This window comes from Solanum pennellii, chromosome 1 (assembly GCF_001406875.1).
Source record: "Solanum pennellii chromosome 1, SPENNV200".
NCBI classification, from domain to species: Eukaryota; Viridiplantae; Streptophyta; class Magnoliopsida; order Solanales; family Solanaceae; genus Solanum; species Solanum pennellii.
Window position 1 is genome coordinate 103,921,708 of NC_028637.1, and position 22,999 is coordinate 103,944,706.

The following is a 22,999-nucleotide window of genomic DNA, read 5'->3' on the forward strand; positions in this document are numbered from 1 at the left end:
AAAAGAAATGTTTCCAAAGCAAGATTAATATGACAATAAAATACCATGTAGTAATACACATTAAAGAATAAAAGACTACACAACTGTTAAATAACTCCTACCTCTACCTCTCGTATAACTCATGTTACAACTTGCTTCTCACAAAATACCATGTTCCTCTTCTTCACTTGCACGAACCATTTCAATCTCCGTTCCCTCACCTTTTCACCGTGGAGGCCACTCTCACCATGTTCGATATGATTTCATTCCTAGTCATTTCTCTCTCTCAATATAGCTCACACCCACTTAAGCATCTTCATGTCCGCTATATTCATCTTCTAAATGTGAAGGTTTTGTTGCCCGATGAACTCTCCCTTTATACAATATTATTAATTTAATTATCACTTTATAAAATATATTTTTAAACCTCAACAATATATTCTTATTTTACATACTCTAAAAGCAACTTTCATTTCATCGTATATGATCATTTATCTCTCCCATTTTTTAAAATTACTAACCCAAATTTCTTAGAAGAATAGACTTTGCTACAATACTAATTAAATAAATGAGTAGGGGTGAGAGTTCTACATATTATGTTTTTTTCTCCCTATGCAAAATAAGAAACTAACTTTCTATTAAGTGAGTCTCAAAGTCTAAACAATTTAAAATAGTTTTCAAATAGAAAAAAACATGTCAAAATTTAGCAACTGAAATAAAGAAATGCATAAAAATGTTAACCGAAACAGCACTAATTAAGTTTATTTCCTAAATAGAATAGACAACTGCGAAAGCACAACCTTTGACCAAACATCTCTCTCTCTTCCTCTGTAACGACGACTACTACCATTCTTCACCTTAAACCGTCCAATTTTACTCTTCATTCCATAAGTTTCAACTTTAACAAAATCCACTATTACAGTTTCAATCTACTCTGATTTATCTGCCATTTTTTTTCAATTCTCCAAGAAAATTCAAGAAAATTGAAAAAATCGTTTCTTGATCCCTTTTGCTGTTGTGTTATACTGTTTTCTGCTACTTTTGGTATTTCAGATTTGAAGGCATTCATTTTCTTGGATTGGGGTTTTGATTATTTTTTTTGACTTATTGGAGATGTGGAGTTAGTATGTGAAGATTGTAATGAGTAAAATCTAGGTTTTTAGCAAGTGGGGTTGTGGTGAAGAGATTAGGTGGGATGATGGATCAATGGGTCTTGGGGATCTTGGGGTCTGCTTCAGTTTTTCTTTGCTTAATTGGGCTGTTGCTGGTTCCTGTATGTGGCAACACTGAAGGTCTGTTCTTGAACTTCACATTTTTAGTTTGGTTGCTTTCAATTAAGTTAAAAGATGTTGACTCTTTCTGTTCCTAATTTGCTTGAATCATTGATTGTTTAACAATTGAACTTAAACTCTACATTCATTGCATTAAACAGTTGAACTGTAGTTAACTAATACTATTAGGAGCTTAATTTTGCTAATCATTGTGTGTTTGGGCTGTTGGGGATGGTGGAAGAAAAAAAAAATCAGTTTGAGTATAACTAATGCCAGGAAAGTAGCTATTTAGTATTCTAACCAATAAAGAGGTAATTTTAGTAAAGAAACAGCTTTAAGAAAGTGCTGAACTATTACTGATTACAGTATTCGTTTACTAAGGAGGTGCGAGGACAAGATAATTACTGATTGTTAATCACTTCATGTAAGACAGGTGATGCGTTGAATGCGCTGAAGACAACCTTGGCTGATCCTAACAATGTTTTACAAAGTTGGGATCCGACCCTTGTCAATCCTTGTACTTGGTTTCATGTGACCTGCAACAGTGAGAATAGCGTAACTAGAGTGTAAGCTACTGAAAACCTAGGTATCTCCCTGATGTTTCATGCTACGGGGTTCATTTTTACCAATTTTAGCTCCATTTGTCTTACATGCAGTGATCTTGGAAATGCAAATTTGTCGGGTCAACTCGTTCCCCAGCTTGGTCAACTCTCGAATTTGCAATACTTGTAAGTTACCTTTTGTGATAATTGAACTGGTTTTTTGTTTCCTTAACTTTTAGTTTTATTTATAATTTGTCGCTATACGAATGTCATATATGTATCCACATACCTATGTTTAGTCACTAATGTTTGTGTACCTTGAGTTGTTTGTCGTTGGATAAGGTCAAAATAATCCTAAATAGGTGTCAAGAAAATTAAAGTTAGTGCATAGCTGTTATTAGGACCCAGCAAATCTATTCACAGATCATGAATGACTCTCACTCAAGGACTGGAAATATGAAACTGAAAGAGTTAATTTCTTCATTCAATTTTCACCAGCAGCTTTTAATTATATTCAATCCTGACAATCCTTATGTTCTATTCTTCTGGTTGAGAAATTATGATATGTTAAGTAGCATTTCCTATTATGTTATACTGATTCTTTTTGTGCATTGAGTGGGTACGATAAGATACATCGTCATTTATTGAACTTGTCAGCGAACTTCGGTTTTCTCCACGGACATGATACCAAACCCCAAATTAAACAAAAATGTTCATCTTGTTTTTCTAGAGGTATAACGTTTCTAGTGGATATACCTACATATTCCCTTAATGAGATGATGTACTTCGCCTATTAATATGTCCAAATCTACATGGTACTTCCTCCTTAAATGGCAAAGTTTGCAACATTCAAGAATTGAGTTACTGCACTGGTAGTCCCAGTTTCCATATACTTTTACTATTTAGTCCAAGCACTGGGAAGGAGTGGATTTATTTGACAGGAGACAGACGTTCTATTTGTCATGTTCCATTTATGCACTATTAGGCTATGAGTTTCTGGTATTAGTAATTTACATTTTTTCCAAATTCTCATGCCAATGAACCATTTCTTTAATTATTTTTTTTAAATGATGGTTGTGTCCATGTTAGCTTGTGTGCACCTCGATTATTCCACCGGATACTTGATATCTCCCACCAACACATGAACCGTTTAACTCTGTCTACCAAGGCTTAGGCAAATAGCAGATGGAAAGAATTTACCTAATGTATTTTGCCATCAAGTGATTTGAACCTGAGTCATTTCTTTAACTTTTTTGGGCTTAATTTCTGTGAGTTAATTCATAAGAAATGTGGCGTGATTGTGCTTTGAATTTCACAGTTGTTAAATTAATTTTAATTTCTTGTGCACTTTTGAATTGGTGGGCCGATGAGAGTGGATCATAAAAAACTCTCTGCTTCTGTTTAAACTGATCTTAACAGATACATATGCTGGTGATTCCTTTGAACATAAAATACTTGAAACCTTCTACATATAGCTTCATTTCTTGCTTGCTAATTTGAGAGTTAATTATACTACTTTCAAATTAGTTCAGCGACTTCTATGTTTCGTATATCATGCTGATAATCATATCTATAGATTGGAAAAGCAGTATTATGTGGAATAGCTTAGAAGTTGTATGGTCCTTTCAAATTGCAATAAGATTTGACTCGAATTATTTTTGTCCGAGGTAGCAAGATGAGTGAGTGAAGATGCGGTAAGCAGTAATGAAATACTATTTCCATGGACAGAATCCCTCTGCCCCAGATTTTCCCATTGACAATTTAAACACATTTGAACCTCCTTTTCTTTTCTCTCAAAAGTGTAGCTTGTGGGTGCACTTATTAATTTTTAATGTGTTACATAGCTATGTGATGACTATTGTATAGCCCTTTATTTTTACAGATTGTGTGGTCTGTAAGTTTTAGAACTGATTTGCTTACGACCTCTTTTTCCTAATTGCAGGGAACTTTATAGTAATAATATAAGTGGAAGAATTCCTTATGAACTGGGGAATTTGACGAATTTGGTGAGCTTGGATCTTTACCTGAACAAGTTAGTTGGTCCAATCCCCGACACATTGGGCAAGCTTCAGAAACTACGTTTCCTGTATGGGCTACACATCCTTCTTCCTCTTCTATATGTTTTTTTTTCTTTTGCTTGGCTGAGTAATTTCTTAAGCCGTGAGCTTTTATTTTCTGAAGATTTTGCTTAGTCAAGAAATGCTACCTTTTATTTTAGAACATGTTAGTGGCTCTGTACTCTGTAGTACTATTTCTCTTGTTTAGTTATTTGGATAATAAGGATAGACTTTGCTCCTTATTGGCCAAGTGACAGACATGAAGATAAAAAAAATTCAAACACGTGGAGTATTATTACCAATGAGACAGCATCATAATTGTCTCTGTGGCTTAAATTATTCATAAAGAGAGAGAGAGAGAGAGGAAGAGGAGGCGGAAGAAGAAAAACCTGAAGCAGCTCATAGAAGTACCCAAAGTTGATGTCTTAGGGTGTCCAAAGTGCAGGACATGCATGTCTGAAAATTCAAACAATATACTGAAAGTTAGACATAGACATGCTCATTGTGTGTCCAACATCAGTACTTGACAATAAAATTTGTCCATCATACTTGGCAGTCATTGTTCCTGATTCCCTTATATAGGCTTGCAAAAGGCTAGGTAAAATTTAAGTGGTTGCTGCTCTCTATAAAGGCTCATCGGGGTGCTGTTCAACAGGATAAAAAATTTACATGCTATTCTTGTTATTACCCTAAACTCTGAAAACTAGATACTTGTGAAGATCGTATATACAAACATAAATCTTAACCTGTTGATAGTGTCAGGAAGCTTTCTTACATATTGAGCATGAATTTTTTAGCATCTTCTAATTCTAGTATTTCTTCTTCATTAGTCAGTATTTACTACAAGGTTCACATGGGCTGATGTAGTCGAGTTCTGTCTGTTTAAGCTTGATCAAACTTTTTTTTTCGTATTGTTAATAATTTATTTTTTGCTAAATTGAAGGAGGCTTAACAATAACAGTTTGACTGGACAAATTCCGGTGCTTTTAACCACAGTCACTTCACTTCAAGTGCTGTAAGTATAAAGCTGCACTTTTTTAATCATGTGCTTTTTTCGCCCTCAGTATTTTCTAATTCTTAGGTACTAATGTTCATTCCTCGCAATGCAGTGATTTGTCAAACAATAAATTAACAGGACCTGTTCCAGTCAATGGTTCCTTCTCGCTTTTTACTCCTATCAGGTCTGTGAAAGCACTAAGTTTGATTTAAGTTCTGTCACTGGAATCGTGAATAAGGAAATTCTTACATCTGAATGTCTGTCTATATTTCAGTTTTGCTAATAATCCATTGGAAACTCCTCCAGTTTCTCCACCTCCACCTATTACTCCAACACCCACTTCTCCAGGTTTGTTAAAATAATTTATGTTTTATGGGTTAAGACACTGCAACCCCCTCCCCCCCTCCCCAAATTGACTGCTTTTGGCGAAGAGACTAAACCGTAACAAGATCTTTCTTTTACAAGCTATTGATTTGCACATTATAATGACTTCTAGTAGTGTATGTGATATAAATTTACAGGTGATTTTGGGGTTATCTAATGTTTGATAGGTTTGAATAAATAGATTAGACGTACAAGTGATATTGAAGAGTGGATAGAAGTGTCCTACATCAGGAAATGCAACTGTATGCATTGAATATCGTGACTATAAAAGGACCCAAACTTCAGAATTTATTGTCATGCATTCTCTCAATTCTTTCCCCATGGGTCTTATTTCTCACATGGTATCAAAGCTTTGGTGAGAAATTAGTTTCAGTGCATTTACCAGCAACATGCGGGGGAAAAATCTCCGTGCTGTGCAATTCTCATTGACCATGAATGCTGTCAAAATGTATCCTTGCCATCTCTGAGTACTGTACATAAATCAACACCACCAAAAGGCCGAATAACAAACAAGTACCGTATTGTTATAAATAAACTGAAGGATCTTTTCCTATTTCTGCATCTTTTCTATTTTGTTAGCACTTTAGCTTTACAACATATTCCTCAGTGTGAGTGTAAATGGTGAAACTATCATATCCCTTTCTCTCAAAATTTTTTGAACTACCTGTGCTACGTTTTTGTCGTCCATCAAAAAAAGGGAATTAAAACTTAAATTTGGAAATTCCTAGGTGTGGGAAACAGTGCAACCGGGGCGATTGCTGGCGGTGTTGCTGCAGGGGCTGCTCTTCTGTTTGCAGCTCCTGCGATTTTGCTTGCTTGGTGGCGTCGAAGGAAACCGGAAGACCACTTCTTTGATGTTCCAGGTGGGAGGCCTTAATCAAACATCTGAATTAGTTTTTGTTTTCAAATTTAATTTTAATTTAATGAGTTCTTGCAATTTTACATTCTTTGCAGCTGAGGAGGATCCAGAAGTTCATCTTGGACAACTCAAGAGGTTCTCCTTGCGCGAATTACAAGTTGCAACTGACAATTTTAGCAACAAAAATATACTTGGAAGAGGAGGATTTGGCAAGGTTTACAAGGGCAGGCTGGCTGATGGCTCTTTAGTTGCTGTTAAAAGATTAAAAGAGGAGCGTACTCAAGGCGGAGAGTTACAGTTTCAGACAGAAGTTGAAATGATTAGTATGGCCGTGCATCGAAATCTACTTCGTTTATGGGGCTTTTGCATGACAGCAACTGAACGGTTGCTTGTTTATCCATACATGGCAAATGGAAGTGTTGCTTCACGCTTGAGAGGTATCTCTTAGTCTTGGATTTTCCATCCTTCTTTTTCTTTGCTCCATTGAGTTGAAATACATCAGATCAAGCTCTTGAAAAAACTGAAAAATGATAACTCTTTTTTTAACTTTTAAGTTATTGTCTGGTAATATAAGTAATTTGGAGAAGTTACTGCAGTGTGTACATCATTGTGTAAACTTGGCATAATTGAATATTATCGTGGTTGTATTAGGAGTTAGTTTGTTATAGTTTAGAATATTCAATCCCCTAGTAAGAAGTTGTTCTTCTTTGTGATTTTACCCGTGGTCTATCAAGCAATTTCAAAAGCGTCGCTATCCTTGATGTCCTACCAAACATTAAGATTTCCGTTCAAGTTTTATGTTCTGAATTCATAATGTCAGATATGGGAAGTAATCTTCATTGATGTATGAACCACAATATATCAATTAATTAAATTCCATTCAAGCTAAAATGGGAACTTGCATTAGTTAACTTGACATCTTGAACTTGTCCTTATGGTGATTTGTTTTTTCTTGTAGAGCGGCCAGAATCAGATCCACCACTTGGCTGGCCTATAAGGAAGTGTATAGCACTTGGATCTGCAAGAGGCCTTGCTTATTTGCATGATCATTGCGACCCTAAGATCATCCACCGTGATGTCAAAGCTGCAAATATATTGTTGGATGAGGAGTATGAAGCAGTTGTTGGGGATTTTGGGTTAGCCAAACTCATGGACTACAAGGATACTCATGTTACTACTGCTGTACGTGGTACAATTGGGCATATCGCCCCCGAGTATTTATCCACGGGTAAATCTTCAGAGAAAACTGATGTGTTTGGCTATGGAGTTATGCTTCTAGAGCTCATAACTGGGCAAAGGGCATTTGATCTTGCTCGACTTGCAAATGATGATGATGTCATGTTGCTAGATTGGGTAAGGATTTACTAACCTACATGCTCTAGTTGTTCTACTCTCTAGCTTTTTTTTTTCTCTTTTCTTTATTAGTTGAAACTTTATACTCGTTACAATTGCTAGTTTTTGTCGTGCAACTGACTTCAAACATGGAAGTGAGCACGGGTGAGAGGATCCCACTTTCCTGCATGCATCTATCTCCCTATAAGCAGAACACTGTCATTGCTGCACTCAACATGATGAAAAAGCTGATTTGTAGACCCACCACTACAAATTAGGACTGGCAAATAAGACATTGTCATGTCCCTTCTCTTCTCCTGCCTTTTCCTCTGATATTCCCAATCCCATTCCTGTTCTGTTATCCCTTCCTTACCCCTGTACTTTACCCACATCCCATATTCTCGTTTTATATCCTCTTCCATCGATGAGAAATCTTCGTTTTATGTTACACACAGTCATAACTCTCTTTGTTCTTTACTCAAGTATCAGGGCTGTAGTTCTGTTTAAAGTAAAATGTTTTATATTGACCCCCTGTCATATTTGATACTACATCATACGGAACATTCATATTTCCAAAATAATTTGATTCCTGGGACTTGTATTTGTGCACATTCTTCGTGTAATCTTTTTGTTTCTTTTTCTAGAACTTACTTAACTATCTTGCGAAAACAGTTGTTGCATTAGCTGTATGGTCAGGGTGGATCACTTTCATTATCGTTTAGTAGCAGATTGTTCTGGAATTGCTTTTTAGTGTTAATTCTTTTTTCCCTTTGGTTAGCAAAAGCACCATATTGCTATATCAGAAGATTTAGATACTTCTTCCATGCCAAATTGACTGTGGCCTTCCGTGCAGATAAAACTCTCTTTTTTCCCCTTTGTATGGAATTGCTAAGCTATTTCTCTGTATTTGCATCGGAGAGTAGGCGAGATAGCGGATACACTTATCCAGAGGGGACTTCTTAGGGAGGATCCTCTAGAAAGGGAACCCACCCTTTAGGTCTTGGGAGTGCAGAAGATGGTCAACTCTTTCACTATGCTTGAAGTAAATTGAAGTATCGAAAATTGCAAGACAAGTGACTATCCGAACATGGAAAGTAAATAAAGTGACTATCTGAACTTGGAAATTCAATATGGTTCAAATATGAGCACAGAGAATCATGCTCTCTGGTTTTCTGTCTTTTCAGTCTCCCTATAGGGCTGCTTATAAAAAATCTCCTCATAGGGCTGCTTATAAAAAATCTCAACAACTTGTATGGTGAATTCTTTCTTATTTTAATGATGAAATTAATTATTTGTTGACATGATGAGGGAAGTCTGCATACACTGATTTCTTTTTAAGAAATGGCAGTCATGTGAAAAATATGGTTATGTACCTTATCTGACCTCAAAACTTGTGTTAAAATTTCAGGTCAAGGGACTTCTAAAGGACGAGAAGTATGAAACATTAGTAGATGCAGATCTTCAGGGTAATTATAATGAAGAAGAGGTGAAACAGCTTATTCAGGTAGCTCTGCTCTGCACACAGAGCTCTCCTATGGAACGTCCAAAGATGTCGGAAGTGGTCAGAATGCTTGAAGGTGATGGCCTTGCCGAGAGGTGGGAAGAATGGCAGAAGGAAGAGATGTTCCGCCAAGACTTCAACCATGCTCACCATCCTCACACTGATTGGATTATTGCAGATTCCACTTATAATCTACGACCCGATGAGTTATCAGGGCCAAGATGATCTTTCAGCTATTCTTCCAGCAGCACATATAGGACTCTTTCAAGGGAAATCCTTTGTATTTGTAATAGCCAATTTTCATCTTTGTGCATATTTATTTTCCTTCTTTTTCATACTCTCTTTTTCTTTTTCTTTTTTTAAGATTATATTGTATGTCAGGAATTTTGATGACATCTGAATGTCTATAGTTTACTCTGGGTCAATTAAAGGATTGAATGTGGAAGTTAATCCACAGCAAGAATGGCTGTGGAAGCACAAATGTAATATTTCTTTATGGGTGCATCAGATAGTAATTGTTTGTTCGGCAAATAAACACGTCACTCTAGTCACCTGGTGAGTTGTGTGTTTCAAAGAAAAGGTCTTGGTGAATGTCAGATAAGGGGAAGTAAAACTTGCAACGGTTCAGATATCTCATATGCAGAAAACATCAGAGTTCAACAAATCATCTGTGTATCATTAAGGCAAATAGAACAATGATATCATTACAAATAATTATACATATATAGTTCATAAAACAGTCTTGAGTGTGCAATGCAACCACAATCACAATATTCTGCACCACATATTTCTTTCCTTTTTGTTAATTCATAGTTAGATTCCATTCCTGCAAAAAAAAAAATATATGGAATATATGCATCAGCTGTATGGTGGTTGCGGAATTACCTCTACGATCTTTCCTCAGCAAAGTGGTTATGCCATCTTCCAAGTAACTCACAAGTCACAACGAACAGATGATTGACAAAAACAGTAATTCATCCGCCATAGTAGCTTCCAATCGTAAATTTAAGTTTTTTGTTTTTCTAATCGGCAGATTATAAAACAAGTACCTAATCATCAACTTTGTTGACCACAAACATGTAAATGCTTACTCGAAAGAGTAAGGAAGAAGAGCTGCTTTTATTTAAGCGGAATCAGAGCTCTTAGGTAAGAAGGAAGGAAGAAGTTCACACCAGGATTGAAATCTATTGCCTCTTTTATCAGACATGCACAGAAATCTCACAACATACTTTAGCCAAATTTATGATACATGTAATATAAATGTTTGGAGGTCGCAATATTAACAGTGTTGCTATTTCCTCAAGACTCAAGCTTCAAGTAAAAAACTAACTAGTTGTATTAACTGAGGGGAAAAACAGAAAGGCAATATCAAAACAAGGGGAATAGCAACCTTGTGTGACATAACTATACATCAAGGATTTGGCAGCTAACCAGCTCTGCAGATCCACCGCTTCTCAAAGCAACAACTCTCCACATATTTGCTTCAGATCCTAAAACCGGCTCTGGAACTTCGTGTAGGTTTTTTTGTAAAGAGTTTGCTGAGGTTGATGGAGAAGGAGCTGAATGATTTTGCTTATCAGCCTGCATGACCATGATATTGTGATTTGCATCTTTAGTGATCACATGGAGCTTTCCAAGAAAACCAGCAAGAAGATAAGGAGACTCTGAATTGTCATTAATAGGTATATCTCCTTCAATCACCTTCCAAGTGTCATCTTGATGATCATAAACTTTTATTCTAGCACTATCTAGAGTACTAGAGGGATCCAGTGCATACAACTCTCCTTCAACAGTGACACTCAACTTTGTTCCTGCCTGCCTAGCAGGCCAGCCATCTCCCATGCCAAGTGGCATTTCAACCCATGCATTTGTTTCGGGATCGTAAACCTCTCCTCCAACATCAACAAAAAAAGGCCAGCAATACAAACTTTGAGGAACATATAGTTTACCGCGATAAGACGTCATCCCTGTAGCTATAGGCTTGAGTAGATCAGCTAGAAAAGCAGTGGGTAGCATCTGAGCTTTTGAAAATGGCATGCTTGGGACTTCAGACCAGATACCAGTATGAGGATTAAATACTTCTGCAGATTGAAGGGGAGTAAGTCCCCCACGATCCCGAGTAACACCTCCTACTACATAAAGCTTTCCATTCAAGACACCTGTCTTGCAATAAGCTCTTGCAGTAGACATGGGACTTACTTCATTCCAAGCATTTACAATGGGGTCATATCGCCAGACAGATCTCATGGCTGCAGCTCTGAAGAATCCCCCAAGGGCATAGAGGCATCCATCAACAGCTCCAATAGCACAACCACAAAATGGAACTTGATCCAGAGCACTTTTCCTTCCAAGCCAACCCCTTATGGCATCAGCAATTCTCATACTTGAACCTGCCATGTTCCATACCCAAAGTCCAGATAAACCACTTCTAGGTTCATCATTGACCGCAATTGCCGGCATTGGTGGCAACTTTTGCCATCTCATGGAGATCGGATCAAAAGCATACCACAAAAACTTATCACCTTCAGTCTTTGTCAAAAGATAGAGCCACTCTTCGGTTGTTCCAAGTTCTTTTCTACACCTATAAAGTTCTGGACTCATAATAGCAGCTTTCCAGCTCGCCGAAACTAATTTTGCATTTAAGTGGTGTGTTCTAGGAAGTCTGGCGAGGATTTGAATAGATATTTCATCAGGCAGGCTTGGAATTAATCGTGGACTATGCTCCCAGAAGCTATCTGATGTCCTTTGTCTCTTGCATGATGCACTTTGGGAGCCCTCAATAAGATCCCCCACATTAGAGTTGTGGTTACTCCGACTCAATATGCCACCCATTAGTCTTTCCCCTATTATGCTGCAACCTTGATAATCTGCACCTACCAATTCAGTGCATGCCTTCTACTAAAATGCCCCAAACCCGTAAAATCCAGCTAGCCACACATCAATTCAGTGCGTACCTCCAACTAAAAACCGCAAAACCATTCAGCTAATATCATAAAGGGGAAAAAGAAAAGAGGAAAAAGATCAACTGAGACTAAATTCAAACTAGGCCAACTGAAAAGTAATTAATCGGAATAACAAGCTCTTAAGGAAACGATCTCCTAATCACAGGTTACAACTTACAATACATAAAAGCATATGAATTGCAAGAAATTGAAATTTCAAGATGAAACAACACAAATCTTCACTGATAACACAGAAAAACGGGGGAACTTACTAGCACAACATATACTCATCAATTCATCAACAAATTCCTCCAGATTTTCACAGTTACCCAACAAACAAAAAAGGTGTACCTAAACAAGTAAAAACCTCAAAATTGAATATTTCACAATAGAATCCCCAAAAGCCCCACAACACCCAAATTGAAAAGGGGTTTAAGGATCCTATCCATACATCAAAACCCACAAAGGAAATCTGAAAATTACCATAAGTAAGAACAGTTACCTATTCAAAGATGAAGAAAAAGTTAAAGGCGAAAACTCATCATTAGGGCTTTGCCCATGAGCTTTGAAGGAGTGGTGGGGTGGGGTTGGGTTGGGTTATAAGACTAAAGGGTCCCGAAGTGAAAGAAGTCTCAAAATTGTTACCTTTTCTGTGTTCTACAGCCATTGCTTCATTGGCTCTGTAATAGAGACAACGCTTGCGGTGAGCCTGTGACACTAATAAGACTAATGAAAAAACAAAAAATTATATCATATGATGTTTCCTTTTTTCCACCGCGGTTCCGTTTGAATCAGAATAATTTTAATTTCACTAATGAGTACGAGGAATATAAATAAATAGTGATGATATAAAATTTTTATTTTTTAATTATTATCATGTTTAAAATAATTTGTTTTAATATATATAATATAATAATTTGATAAGTTATTCATACGGCTTATCTTAAAATAACTTGTTACCGACATTTAATTTGCAATTTGGTTCTTGGAAGAAACTTTACGTTTTCTTTTTTTATTAAGTTGTTTAGTGTGGAACTTTGCATTATATTTAAGACAAGAATCCTTAAAGCTTTAAAGTTTTACTATTAATATATATAAAAATATAAACAAAGAAGTATAACAAAATCGAGTAAAAAACAAAGATGGATTAGTGGTTCGGCCGTCCTCGTAATTTATATTGGCCTACCTTTTATTAATAATCAATTATTTGCGTCTTAATTTAATATTACTAAAATCGTTACTTTCAATATTTTCGTTGCAAATCAATAAATTGTAGTTCTAAAAGTACTATAGATGAAAAATGCTCCTTTGGTGGTGTTCGTCATTCGTTAGAATAATGTAATGAAAACGACATATTTTTATTATTACTTTAATATGACATAAAAATTACGACAATATTAATAATCAAAGTATCTAGTTTAATTTAGATATACTTCGACTAGTTAACAAATACATGTATCAACTTCCACCATCAATATAGATCAAATAGGTCCACTTATCAAGACAAAATAAATTAGAAGAAATCACCTAGTATTTACTTTATATTAAATGTAGAATTTTGCTCACAAATTTTTTTTTTTAATCTTTAAAAATATTTTTTTTTGAAATAAAACAAACAAATTAACGAAAAAAATTCTGGTAAATAATGTCTTTTGCACCTCTAAAAGCAAGGCAAATAATTATATATCGTTCATTGCTTACAAATTATTTGTAAAGTAGCATAAATTCTTTGAGTAAACTACCGATATCACCTATATATAGAGCTAACACATAAATGGAATTTTTTTTTAAAAAAGGCTTAATCATAGATTTGCCTTTTTGTTAAAGGAAAAAGGGTAAATAATATTCCTCTTCCATATATTTTATAACTTTGAAAAATAGGATTATTTATAACTTATATTATATGCTTACCATTAAAAAATTATCTCAAAGTTATATTTAATTTTGATGGAGCTTCAACTTAAAACACATACAATGACATCAATATGATCAAAAGTAGAAGGGCGAAGTTGAATTACTTTTCCTCAAAACGTCTTCACACGTGAAACTCAATTGGTCTATAAAAAAGTTTTGTTAAAATTATCTTGTGTTTGAATATATGATATGGAGTGATAATTTTAAATTAGTATTTAAATATGTAATTTGAGATAATCATTTAAAATCCAAATTATTGATAAGTATATGAAATCGTGATTTCACAACTCTTTAAAATATAAACTTGTCACATAAAATTATAGCATTTTGTTTAAAAAATATGATCAATTGAGAATTATTTTTTTCGTAGTATTTATAGTTGAGTAACTTCCACATATAGTAAATATAAAAATCATATTTGTATGTTATAGTTATTGTTTTGCATAATTGTGTTTCATAGTAAACATATATATGTATATTTTGCTACACATATAAAAAACAGTTGTATAATTTGTTATACACATATAAAAGAAAGCAGTTATATAATATGTTTCAGTATACATATACAAATGATTACTTGTATAATTTGTGTTTTATAAAACGAAAAAAAAGAGAAAGACAAAAGAAAACTGCACAGAAGAATATTTCTATTGTATATTATAAGTGTATAGGATGAAGATATATGTATTTGCATGTGTATATGCAATTTTCTTTCGCTTTATACAAACAAAAACATAATTTATACATTTATTTTATGTCTGTATAAGCGAGAGAGACGAGGGTGACGAACGAGATATGAGAGAGGAGAGAGAAGAACGAAAATATATGTGTATATACAATTTCCTCTCGCTTTATACCAACACAAACACATTTTATACATTTGTGTTTGTATAAAAGCGAGAAAGACGAGCCAAACTGCCACCAAAACGAGAGTGACGAAGGAGATTCCACCAGAAGGAAGGCGAAAATAACAATAATTTACTACAAGGTACAATTAAACCAAACTATGTTCATAATATTTAATTTGAATTTATAGTTTGCTAATTATATACTACAATTTTTCCTATATAGTTTGTATATGAAAACAAATATAATCTTAAAATTTCAAAATTACAAAGTCCAAGAGTACAAATAGTTCCATTTTTCTTTTTTCCACTCATCTACTACTGAAGGATCCCATAATTATCATCCCGCGTAATTTCCTTTTGAAAGCTTTGATTCCCAGATTTTCAATCCGTGTATGGTGTTAGGAGAAGCACCCAAAAAAAAATGGTTGGAAAACGAAAAGGCAAGATTATCAAGAGAAGAGGTACCCATTTGCCCTAATTTTGAATCTTGAAGCCATTATGTACTTTTTTTGAGAATCTTTGTGTTTTTTTTTCCAGTTAAATTCAAAGAAAAATGGAGAACCAAGAAAGATGAAGGGGTTAGTCCACTTGTAAAGAAGTATTGGGTCCAAAGATATGATCTTTTTTTGAGATATGACCAAGGCATTAAGATGGATGAAGAAGGTTGGTTTTCCGTTACACCGGAGAAGATTGCCCTCAGGCATGCCAGCCGCTGTGGCGGTGGTGTCGTCATTGATGGTTTTACTGGAGTTGGTGGCAATGCTATTCAGTTTGCCACTATGTATGTTGTGTTTCTTGACGAATTTCTTTGTGTTCATTATTTAGTACTCCCTTTTTCTTGCACTGTTATATTTCTCTATGAAAGATTTGTTGAAGTTCTGTGAAGAAATTGAGTAAATCTTGTAGAGAGGTGAATTTCTGTGACAGCATAGGTGTTAGTCTAATTGCTTATGTCTACAATCTCAAAGAATTAGTAGAAAGAAACACTAAACCATGCTATGCATTTTAGGCCTGCTTTTGAGTTTTGAATGCATTTTACTATCTTCAAATTTTCTTACTTTGTATATATTCCCATCGTTTAAGAGGAGCAAAGGATTTTCCCTTACTCCGTTTAATTGGGAATGGAACATTGCCATGTGCCAAAACTGTCTCCGTAAATTGTATAATAACTGCATAATCTAAGATATATTCCTCTTTTTAAGAGTTCATATAGTAGATATGATTGTTAGAAGTTGCAGTGTTGAATCCCAAAGGGATTTTTTGTTACTATTATTGTTCCAACTCTCTTTGCCACATTGAGAACCCATCAACTCACCCTTTCATTGCTCCGCCAAGACTTTGGCTTTCTCAGCCCAGTGTTGAACTTCATATAGTAGCATGTCGCAAAAACCAGCAACAGTGATCACCACAACTTATCTCCCTTCTGTATCGCCTTGCAGTTGGATTTGGTCTAATTCTTTTGCCTTGCATGTTGTAAGTTGTCAGTTTGTCTTTGGATTAGGACAAAGAAATCTCATCTTGTACATCTAAAATGAAAGAGCGGGCAATGAATTTTTATATGCGAAACTTGTAGAAATAAACTTAGTGCAGAAATGTATGTGGAACCTCATTTATATTGTTGTCCGAATAGTGTACTGAGTGGAATATAAAATTGTAAATTTTGCTGCTGTGGGTCAATCAAGAACTTGTCATTTTGATTTCTGATGTTTCAATCTATATTAGTAGCAGTAGACTGATGTCCATGATCTCGTACATAGGTGTCATCACGTCATTGCTATTGATATTGATCCTAAAAAGATCGCACTGGCTTTTGAAAATGCAAAGATATATGGTGTTGAAGATCATATCGAATTCATTGTTGGAGACTTTTTCCAATTGGCCTCGTCCTTGAAGGTACATCTCCTCTCTCTCTCTCTCTCTCTCTATCAATTGATTGATTGATAGTAGGTAATGCATATGTCCTCTCTGTTAGTAGCTATAATTTCTTTATCGAGGTGAAGCCAGTAGAAGTGATAACCTGGATCCTATCCAATACTAGTTGCCTCATATATTATATTGGTGGTTCATGCTTTCACTTTGTTAGAGTAATCTTCTATCTCTAGCAGCTTTTAGCTTTTAATGATTTTCACATTCGATACAAGGTTCTTGCTGCATCGATATTAAGATCTTACAAACCAGTGTGTGGTTTTCAAGATTTAGCTGATAGCAGCATTAAGACTTCTGCATTGTGCAGTTTGGGAATTGTCAAATTTGTTAAGCCTTTAACCATGGACACGAGTGAGGCTGTTTTCATGCTTCAGGCAATTTGGTATTTAGATCTATAAACAGTTTTGTTTCAGTCTTCATAAACATGATGACTACTGATTTGGAACTCTTGAATTAGAGATCCAAGTAACTGCTGCTTCTTGTTGGCAGTTGAGTGCTTGAATAACAACTTGGCTGTAAATATGGTTCTACAAAAATGATAATCATGGCTCAGATTAATGAAATTTTTGATTTCTGGTATCTTTAGATTGTATTCCGTCATGTTAGAAATTATGTCTGCACCTAGTTTTACAATTTTGAAAACCAAAATGATTTGAAGAAATTTATGTCTAGCAACAAATTTGAATTTTGCCGTAGGCAATAACAAGGTATTTAAGTGGAGTAGGGTAGAGGAGCAGGCAATTATCCACCGAGTATCGAAGCATGTGCCTCTTGACCCTCGGTGTTTTTTTGATTATCAAAAAAAGAAAATTTATGTCTATCAAACTGTCTTTTAAAACGTACAATTGTGGCAAGGCTAAACCCTAAGCTGTTCTGCAAGTGATTGGTACATCATGGCATTTGAAAGTAAATGACACAGCATCGTGTTTTGTCTAGTGAGGTTATCTATTGTTGTTTCCATGTTAGATATATGGTTCGATTACAGATTTGTCTCTACAAAAGGTTGTTAACTTCTGTCACTTGAAGGATCCTGAAGTTCTATGTACTATTGTGATACCCTCTGCTTATTTATTGCTGGAAGCAGCCTTATGTTGCATAAAATAATATGACATTGGATGTATACAGTAGTTGCCTTAATCACGTAGACTTTGAGGATAGATAGTATCCTGTTTCGTAAGTAGCAGATAGAACTTATAAATGCAGAATTCTGACCTTTACTAAAGAACATCAGTTCATCTTCTTAAAGTTTTAAACTGTTTGAGGAATTTCGACTACTGGGTGATAGATTTTACTTCTTGTTATGCTATTGTTCCACTTGTGTTGGAGTTGCGTGAAACTAAAGCATGTTAGATCTTTACGGGTTGGATAGCTGCATATTGGATCATCGATTATGTGTGTTTGCTCCTTCACCAATGAATATGTTCTCAGCAAAGTAATGGTTTTTCGATTTCAAAAAAATGAGGCCATTGCAAGGTTTTTCCAGTATTGCATGTCCATAAAATTCAGGAAAACAGAAATGTAAAATGCCCCGTGAGGGACTCCTATTCAATCCTTGCAATTTTATTTTGCTGTTTCTCTTCCTAAATGTTGCCATCATCTTTTTACTAGGGGAACGTAGTATTTCTTTCACCACCATGGGGAGGTCCGGCATATAGCACAAAGGAATCTTTTACTCTTGACTTGCTGAAGCCAAAAAATGGGTATGTTCTGCATTTGGTAAACTAATTGTTTATATGTCACTCTGGCTCATGCTATATGGTAATTACTTTCTTGTGTTGTGTATTAAACCTATCAATCATCATCGTTTGGATTATTTAGCAAGTACAATATCTACTCTCTTTTCAGTTTTCACTATGTAAGAATATTTTTCCATTGTTGGTTATTTGTGTGGCTGAAAATCAACTGCATACCTCAGAACTGTAACTTCTTTTTTTTTTTCATTCATATCATTTCCCCTTAGTTTTGGTCTTAAATTACCTCAAGAACTTCTCTGTAGATGTAAATATGCCAAAAAGGCCGGTACAGTTAAAAGGAATCATTAAGCTATCTAGAGCTTGATTGTCAGGCTTTGACTTATATAAAATTTCCCAGATCCAGTGTGAGGTTGAGAAGTGAGTCTAGGTGGGAAAAGGAGGATTTAGATGAAGTACATAATTAATCCGATCTTCAACTTCTGTCAACGATTTATCAGACCAACTCTTTTATCTCTTGTTTCATCATTAATCTGAGTTTTCATTCCTTGTGCTCTGCCGTTGTGTAATTCTATCTATATAGTTCAGATTCACCTTATTTCTGTCAAATAAGACAAGTGTGTGCTTTGTTGACGAGACCCTTTAAGTTACTTATTGTGCAGTTATTCATTATTCCAAGTTGCTCAAAGCGTAGCTCCAAATATCATTATGTACTTGCCTCGTAATGTTGACTTACTGCAAGTTGAAGAGCTCGCTTGGTTGTCTTCTCCCCCCTTGAAAGTCGAGGTAGTCTTCTTCTCTTTGTTGTGCTAGCATTGTCTGTTATACAGTTATACTAGAGCTTCCTTCCTTCCTTATGCAGATGGAAGAGAATATGCTTCATGGAAGGTTGAAGAGCATAACTGCTTATTTTGGTGACATTGCATTCTCAGACGTCAGCATGTTTCAACTCTAAACAGAATCTAACAACACTCGTTACTTCCATGCATCTCTTAATCCATCAAAGTTTTTATTAATACAAGATTAGAACAGTATGTACATATGGATACTAGTGACCTCTAGTTTACCCTGCTGTTTAAAAACATCATGTTGCGATGGTTTAGTGTTGTATAGCTGACTAATGAAGATAAAGCTACAGATTTGCTTTTTAGTGGAAAAAGAAGCATAAAAAAGCGTTGGCTCCAATTGTCATTTTAATGAAGTCTAGAGAAATTCCTCTCCAAATTCTTACCGAACTTGAAACATTATTTTTTATGTACAATAGTAGATATCTTTTTTCTGGGGCCTCACTTGTGAGATTTTTACTGGTATGTTATTGTTGTAAAAGTATATTCCTTTTCTCCTGGCTAGAAGATGGAAAGAATGGTCGTAAGGGGCCGTTTGATATAAGGGATAACAATTCTGTGATAATGGAGAATTATATTATCCTCCGTTTTGTTACAAATATGTTAAAGGAAAACGATGTGTGTATTAATCTTAAACCAACTAATAGATATTCATGGACATGAATTTTTAAGCATGGGTTGTTATCACGTATATCTTTAGGACCACCTAAAGGAACTAGTATTCTGACTTTGGGAGTTGCTGCTTTCTGCAATGCCAATAATCCCTCAGTAAAGAAGGAAAGTGATGCATTAATTTTGGTTGCAATAATGTTAGGTATCACTTAATAATAAATATAATTGCAGCAGCTTTTACTAAACTCCATACTATGTAATTAAAATCACGCTGAGGTGTTATTATTTCTACAGTTTTTGAGAAAATAAAGTAGATGGAAAATGTGACACTATTACTAGGAAAACATTCGAAAGCATTAATGAAGAAAAATAATAGAATGTAGGTAGGTGGTTTTACAATTTAATGTGATAGCTAAGTTCAATTAGTTGAGCATTAGAGGAAGGGGAAGCTTTAGTACTTGAGATGAGAGAGAAGGGTGTCTAGGTTAAACTACCAAAGGCAAGACAATGAATTAATATGGGCACTTCACTTCTAATTAGAGGCTCAAATCCGAGTACTTAGATCTCGCTATTAAAGAGTATTTTAATCCGAATTAGCTAGATGGGAAAAGTAGTACCAGACATGGAGTTTAGGTTAACATAATAGTCTAAAAGAATCAAAAGCTTGGAATGGTCTGAAATTTGCACTTTTGTACTGTTCTATCATGTTGGGCTCCATTAACAACAAAATTTCGATCTCTGAAGCCACTGATCAGTTCAGTTGTACACTTGGTACTGTTTTTTTCTTAAAAATCTTGACCCTTTTGTCATCATTTGACCATCCAAATTCAAACCATATTATATATTCAGTAACAAATCTTCTCTGCTAATCATCATCCTAATAAATGTGAGAATTATTTTTTCCCCTTCGTATCCAAACATAGGGAGTAATAAACATTTGATGACACCCTAATAAATATAGTACTCTAACTAACTTGCTATAATAAATTACACACTATATAAGATGGAATTTATTGTAGAAATAGTGCGGAGTATACTACTCTGCCACTAGCAAGCCCCACTGGTTGCTAAAGTCATTAAGAGTAGAAGCATTTCTTCTCCACTCTCTTTATAACTTCATTTTTTGACTATCTTTTAGGTAAGTACAAGAAAATAGTAAAACGAAAAATGAACTACAAGAAATTAGGAGGATACAAGAAAATGAGAGGATTTATGTGCCATCCTCAATTCTCAACTGCAGTGTGTTTGAGTTGTGATTCAAGGTCAGTTATCGTGCCTGCGCCGCCACCGCGACATAGAATGTCGATGGAAGAACATACAAAATTGATTAACAAGGGTACGAGGTTAGGTGATGTACCTCGTACACTTGGTTCAATGCCTATAAGTAAGAGATCAAGAAATGTTGTTGCTGCTGCTGCTGGTTCCTCTGTTTTGGCAATGTCTAAGAGAGATCAAGAAAATGGTTGCAAAATTGTTCCTTCAATACCCTATTCAGATAACTCCTTCCAGGTTAGGACACATTTATTTTATAATATGATGTTTTAATATTCTTAGAATTGATTTTTATTTTATTTTTTTATTTATGCAGGTTGTTGTGATGAGAGTGTCACTTCATTGTCAAGGCTGTGCTGGTAAAGTGAAGAAACATCTCTCCAAGATGGAAGGTATATTAGAACATTGTTTTAATACATATTTTTGTTGATAGAGAGTTCATCACAAATACTATAAATGTAAGAATAAAGGTCATATCGTGTGAGGTCGTACTGGGCACGTTATTGTTGGTTGATTATGATCTTAAATACAACGTAGATGTGACAGATTAATATAGCCAACTCTAATTTATGTAGGATTGAAACACAGTTATTGTAGCCAAACCCAAAAATATCAGTTCAAAATTTATTTAAAAATAATAGAACGCTTATAGTTAAAGTATTTTTTTTGAAAATTTGAGACAATTTAAGATGCGTCGTTTTTTGAGCAGGGGTGACATCTTTCAGCATAGACTTGGATAGCAAAAGAGTAACAGTGATGGGACACTTGTCACCAGTTAGTGTGTTGGAAAGCATATCAAAAGTGAAAAGAGCTGAATTTTGGCCTATAAATAGTTGTTGAAGAAGAGAAATGGCCATTACCAAAAAATATTGTGTTTTTGATTTACATGAACAAGAAAGAGTGAAAGAGAGACTTATTACAGAAAAGTTGTTTTTTGGCATTTGGTTTCTATTTAGGTAGAGTTCTGTTTTAAATCCTATGGTTTTATCATCATTCACCCAAAAGGTCTGTTGTGCAAAAATTGTTGAACTCTCATCATGTGAACAATGCCAGTACTGATGCTGATTTCTTTGTCCCATTCAAACCAATTTTTTATACTTTTATTTTTATGGTTTATTGTTTCCTATTATTCTCAACGGAGAAAAAAAAAACATTTTAATAGATCAAATTCGATAAATGTGAGTCATAACTCAATTCGTTTAGTAAATAATTCGACGTGCATTCGCTTTGTCTGGTTTACTAACAGGAGTCCAGTTTACATATTAGACCACTTGTTCATGGGCTGTTTTCTGCAGTTTATGGGCTTTGTTTACAACTACTTTATGTTAAACCAAAAAAAGTTTGTACAAATGAAATGGCTTGTGTAATTTTTTATTATAGGCATTTGTCACAAATTCTAAACTCTTCATTCTTCCATTGACTGATAGCTAAGCAAGGCCTCTTTTCTATCTTAAAATAATCTCTTTGATTGGAATTACAAGTATAATCTCAATTGTAACATGCCTAAGGTTTTACAACTGATTGAGACTAGGAAATGATATATTTCAAGTGATAAATTCTATAAATGTAATGTATACTTGAAAATATGTGTAAAAGTTCTCCAAATTTGAACAGCAACTGTCTATCAAAATTACTTTATCAATCATGTATTAGGCCTTTACATTGAAATTATTTTCTATCAGCTGTTTGATTCTAACGCATTAACTTAATGTGTTTAAGAATTTTATACGTCCTATCAAACGGCCCCCAAATGTTGAGCATGTTAGAATCCAAGAGAGTTAATACTGCAATGGTGGTCCTGCAAACAAATACAGGCAGGCCTCGTTTGACCTTCACTGGTGAGGGCCAATCAAGAAAAAAAGTATCCTGACATTATCATACACATATATACTTTACTAAAACGTACAGTTACCAGACCTTCAAAATGTAGTAAATAAAGAAAATGGAACTGTATACTTTTAATAGTACATGAAAAAGGCAAGCTAAATAAGTACCCAAATTCACTATAAAGCTTATAATAACCAAAC

At 34.9% G+C, this 22,999-nt stretch overlaps 3 protein-coding genes across 7 annotated transcripts; 2 read left to right on the top strand and 1 right to left on the bottom strand.

The window, feature by feature from the left end:
- The first annotated feature begins 1,174 nt into the window (after nt 1–1,174).
- On the top strand, nt 1,175–9,429 carry LOC107005030 (BRASSINOSTEROID INSENSITIVE 1-associated receptor kinase 1-like). Its single transcript, XM_015203489.2, has 11 exons — nt 1,175–1,271; nt 1,684–1,816; nt 1,907–1,978; nt 3,735–3,878; nt 4,793–4,864; nt 4,959–5,030; nt 5,121–5,194; nt 5,959–6,093; nt 6,185–6,526; nt 7,048–7,442; nt 8,830–9,429. Exons 1-11 carry the CDS (start codon nt 1,175–1,177, stop codon nt 9,145–9,147), a joined length of 1,854 nt encoding a protein of 617 aa, XP_015058975.1. The 3' UTR covers nt 9,148–9,429.
- Nucleotides 9,430–10,099: 670 nt separating this feature from the next.
- Nucleotides 10,100–12,641, bottom strand: LOC107005039 (F-box/kelch-repeat protein At1g22040). 5 transcript variants are annotated; one of them, XM_027918370.1, is made up of 3 exons: nt 12,367–12,503; nt 12,137–12,215; nt 10,100–11,882 (listed from the first exon to the last, which is right to left on the bottom strand). In XM_027918370.1, the coding sequence occupies exon 3, from the start codon at nt 11,752–11,754 to the stop codon at nt 10,327–10,329; it is 1,428 nt and encodes a 475-aa protein (XP_027774171.1). In that variant the 5' UTR covers nt 11,755–11,882; nt 12,137–12,215; nt 12,367–12,503; the 3' UTR covers nt 10,100–10,326. The 5 variants fall into 5 exon arrangements, with proteins under 5 accessions (XP_027774171.1, XP_015058996.1, XP_015059016.1 ...); XM_015203510.2 differs by lacking the exons at nt 12,137–12,215; nt 12,367–12,503 and adding an exon at nt 12,510–12,641; XM_015203530.2 differs by lacking the exons at nt 12,137–12,215; nt 12,367–12,503 and adding an exon at nt 12,510–12,591 and having other exon boundaries at nt 10,100–11,905.
- Nucleotides 12,642–14,896: 2,255 nt separating this feature from the next.
- LOC107013477 (trimethylguanosine synthase) lies at nt 14,897–22,056 on the top strand. The gene is made up of 9 exons (XM_015213383.2): nt 14,897–15,087; nt 15,164–15,407; nt 16,384–16,519; nt 18,161–18,252; nt 18,906–19,029; nt 19,106–19,157; nt 20,839–21,209; nt 21,289–21,364; nt 21,682–22,056. The coding sequence occupies exons 1-9, from the start codon at nt 15,048–15,050 to the stop codon at nt 21,810–21,812; spliced, it is 1,266 nt and encodes a 421-aa protein (XP_015068869.1). The 5' UTR covers nt 14,897–15,047; the 3' UTR covers nt 21,813–22,056.
- Nucleotides 22,057–22,999: the final 943 nt, after the last annotated feature.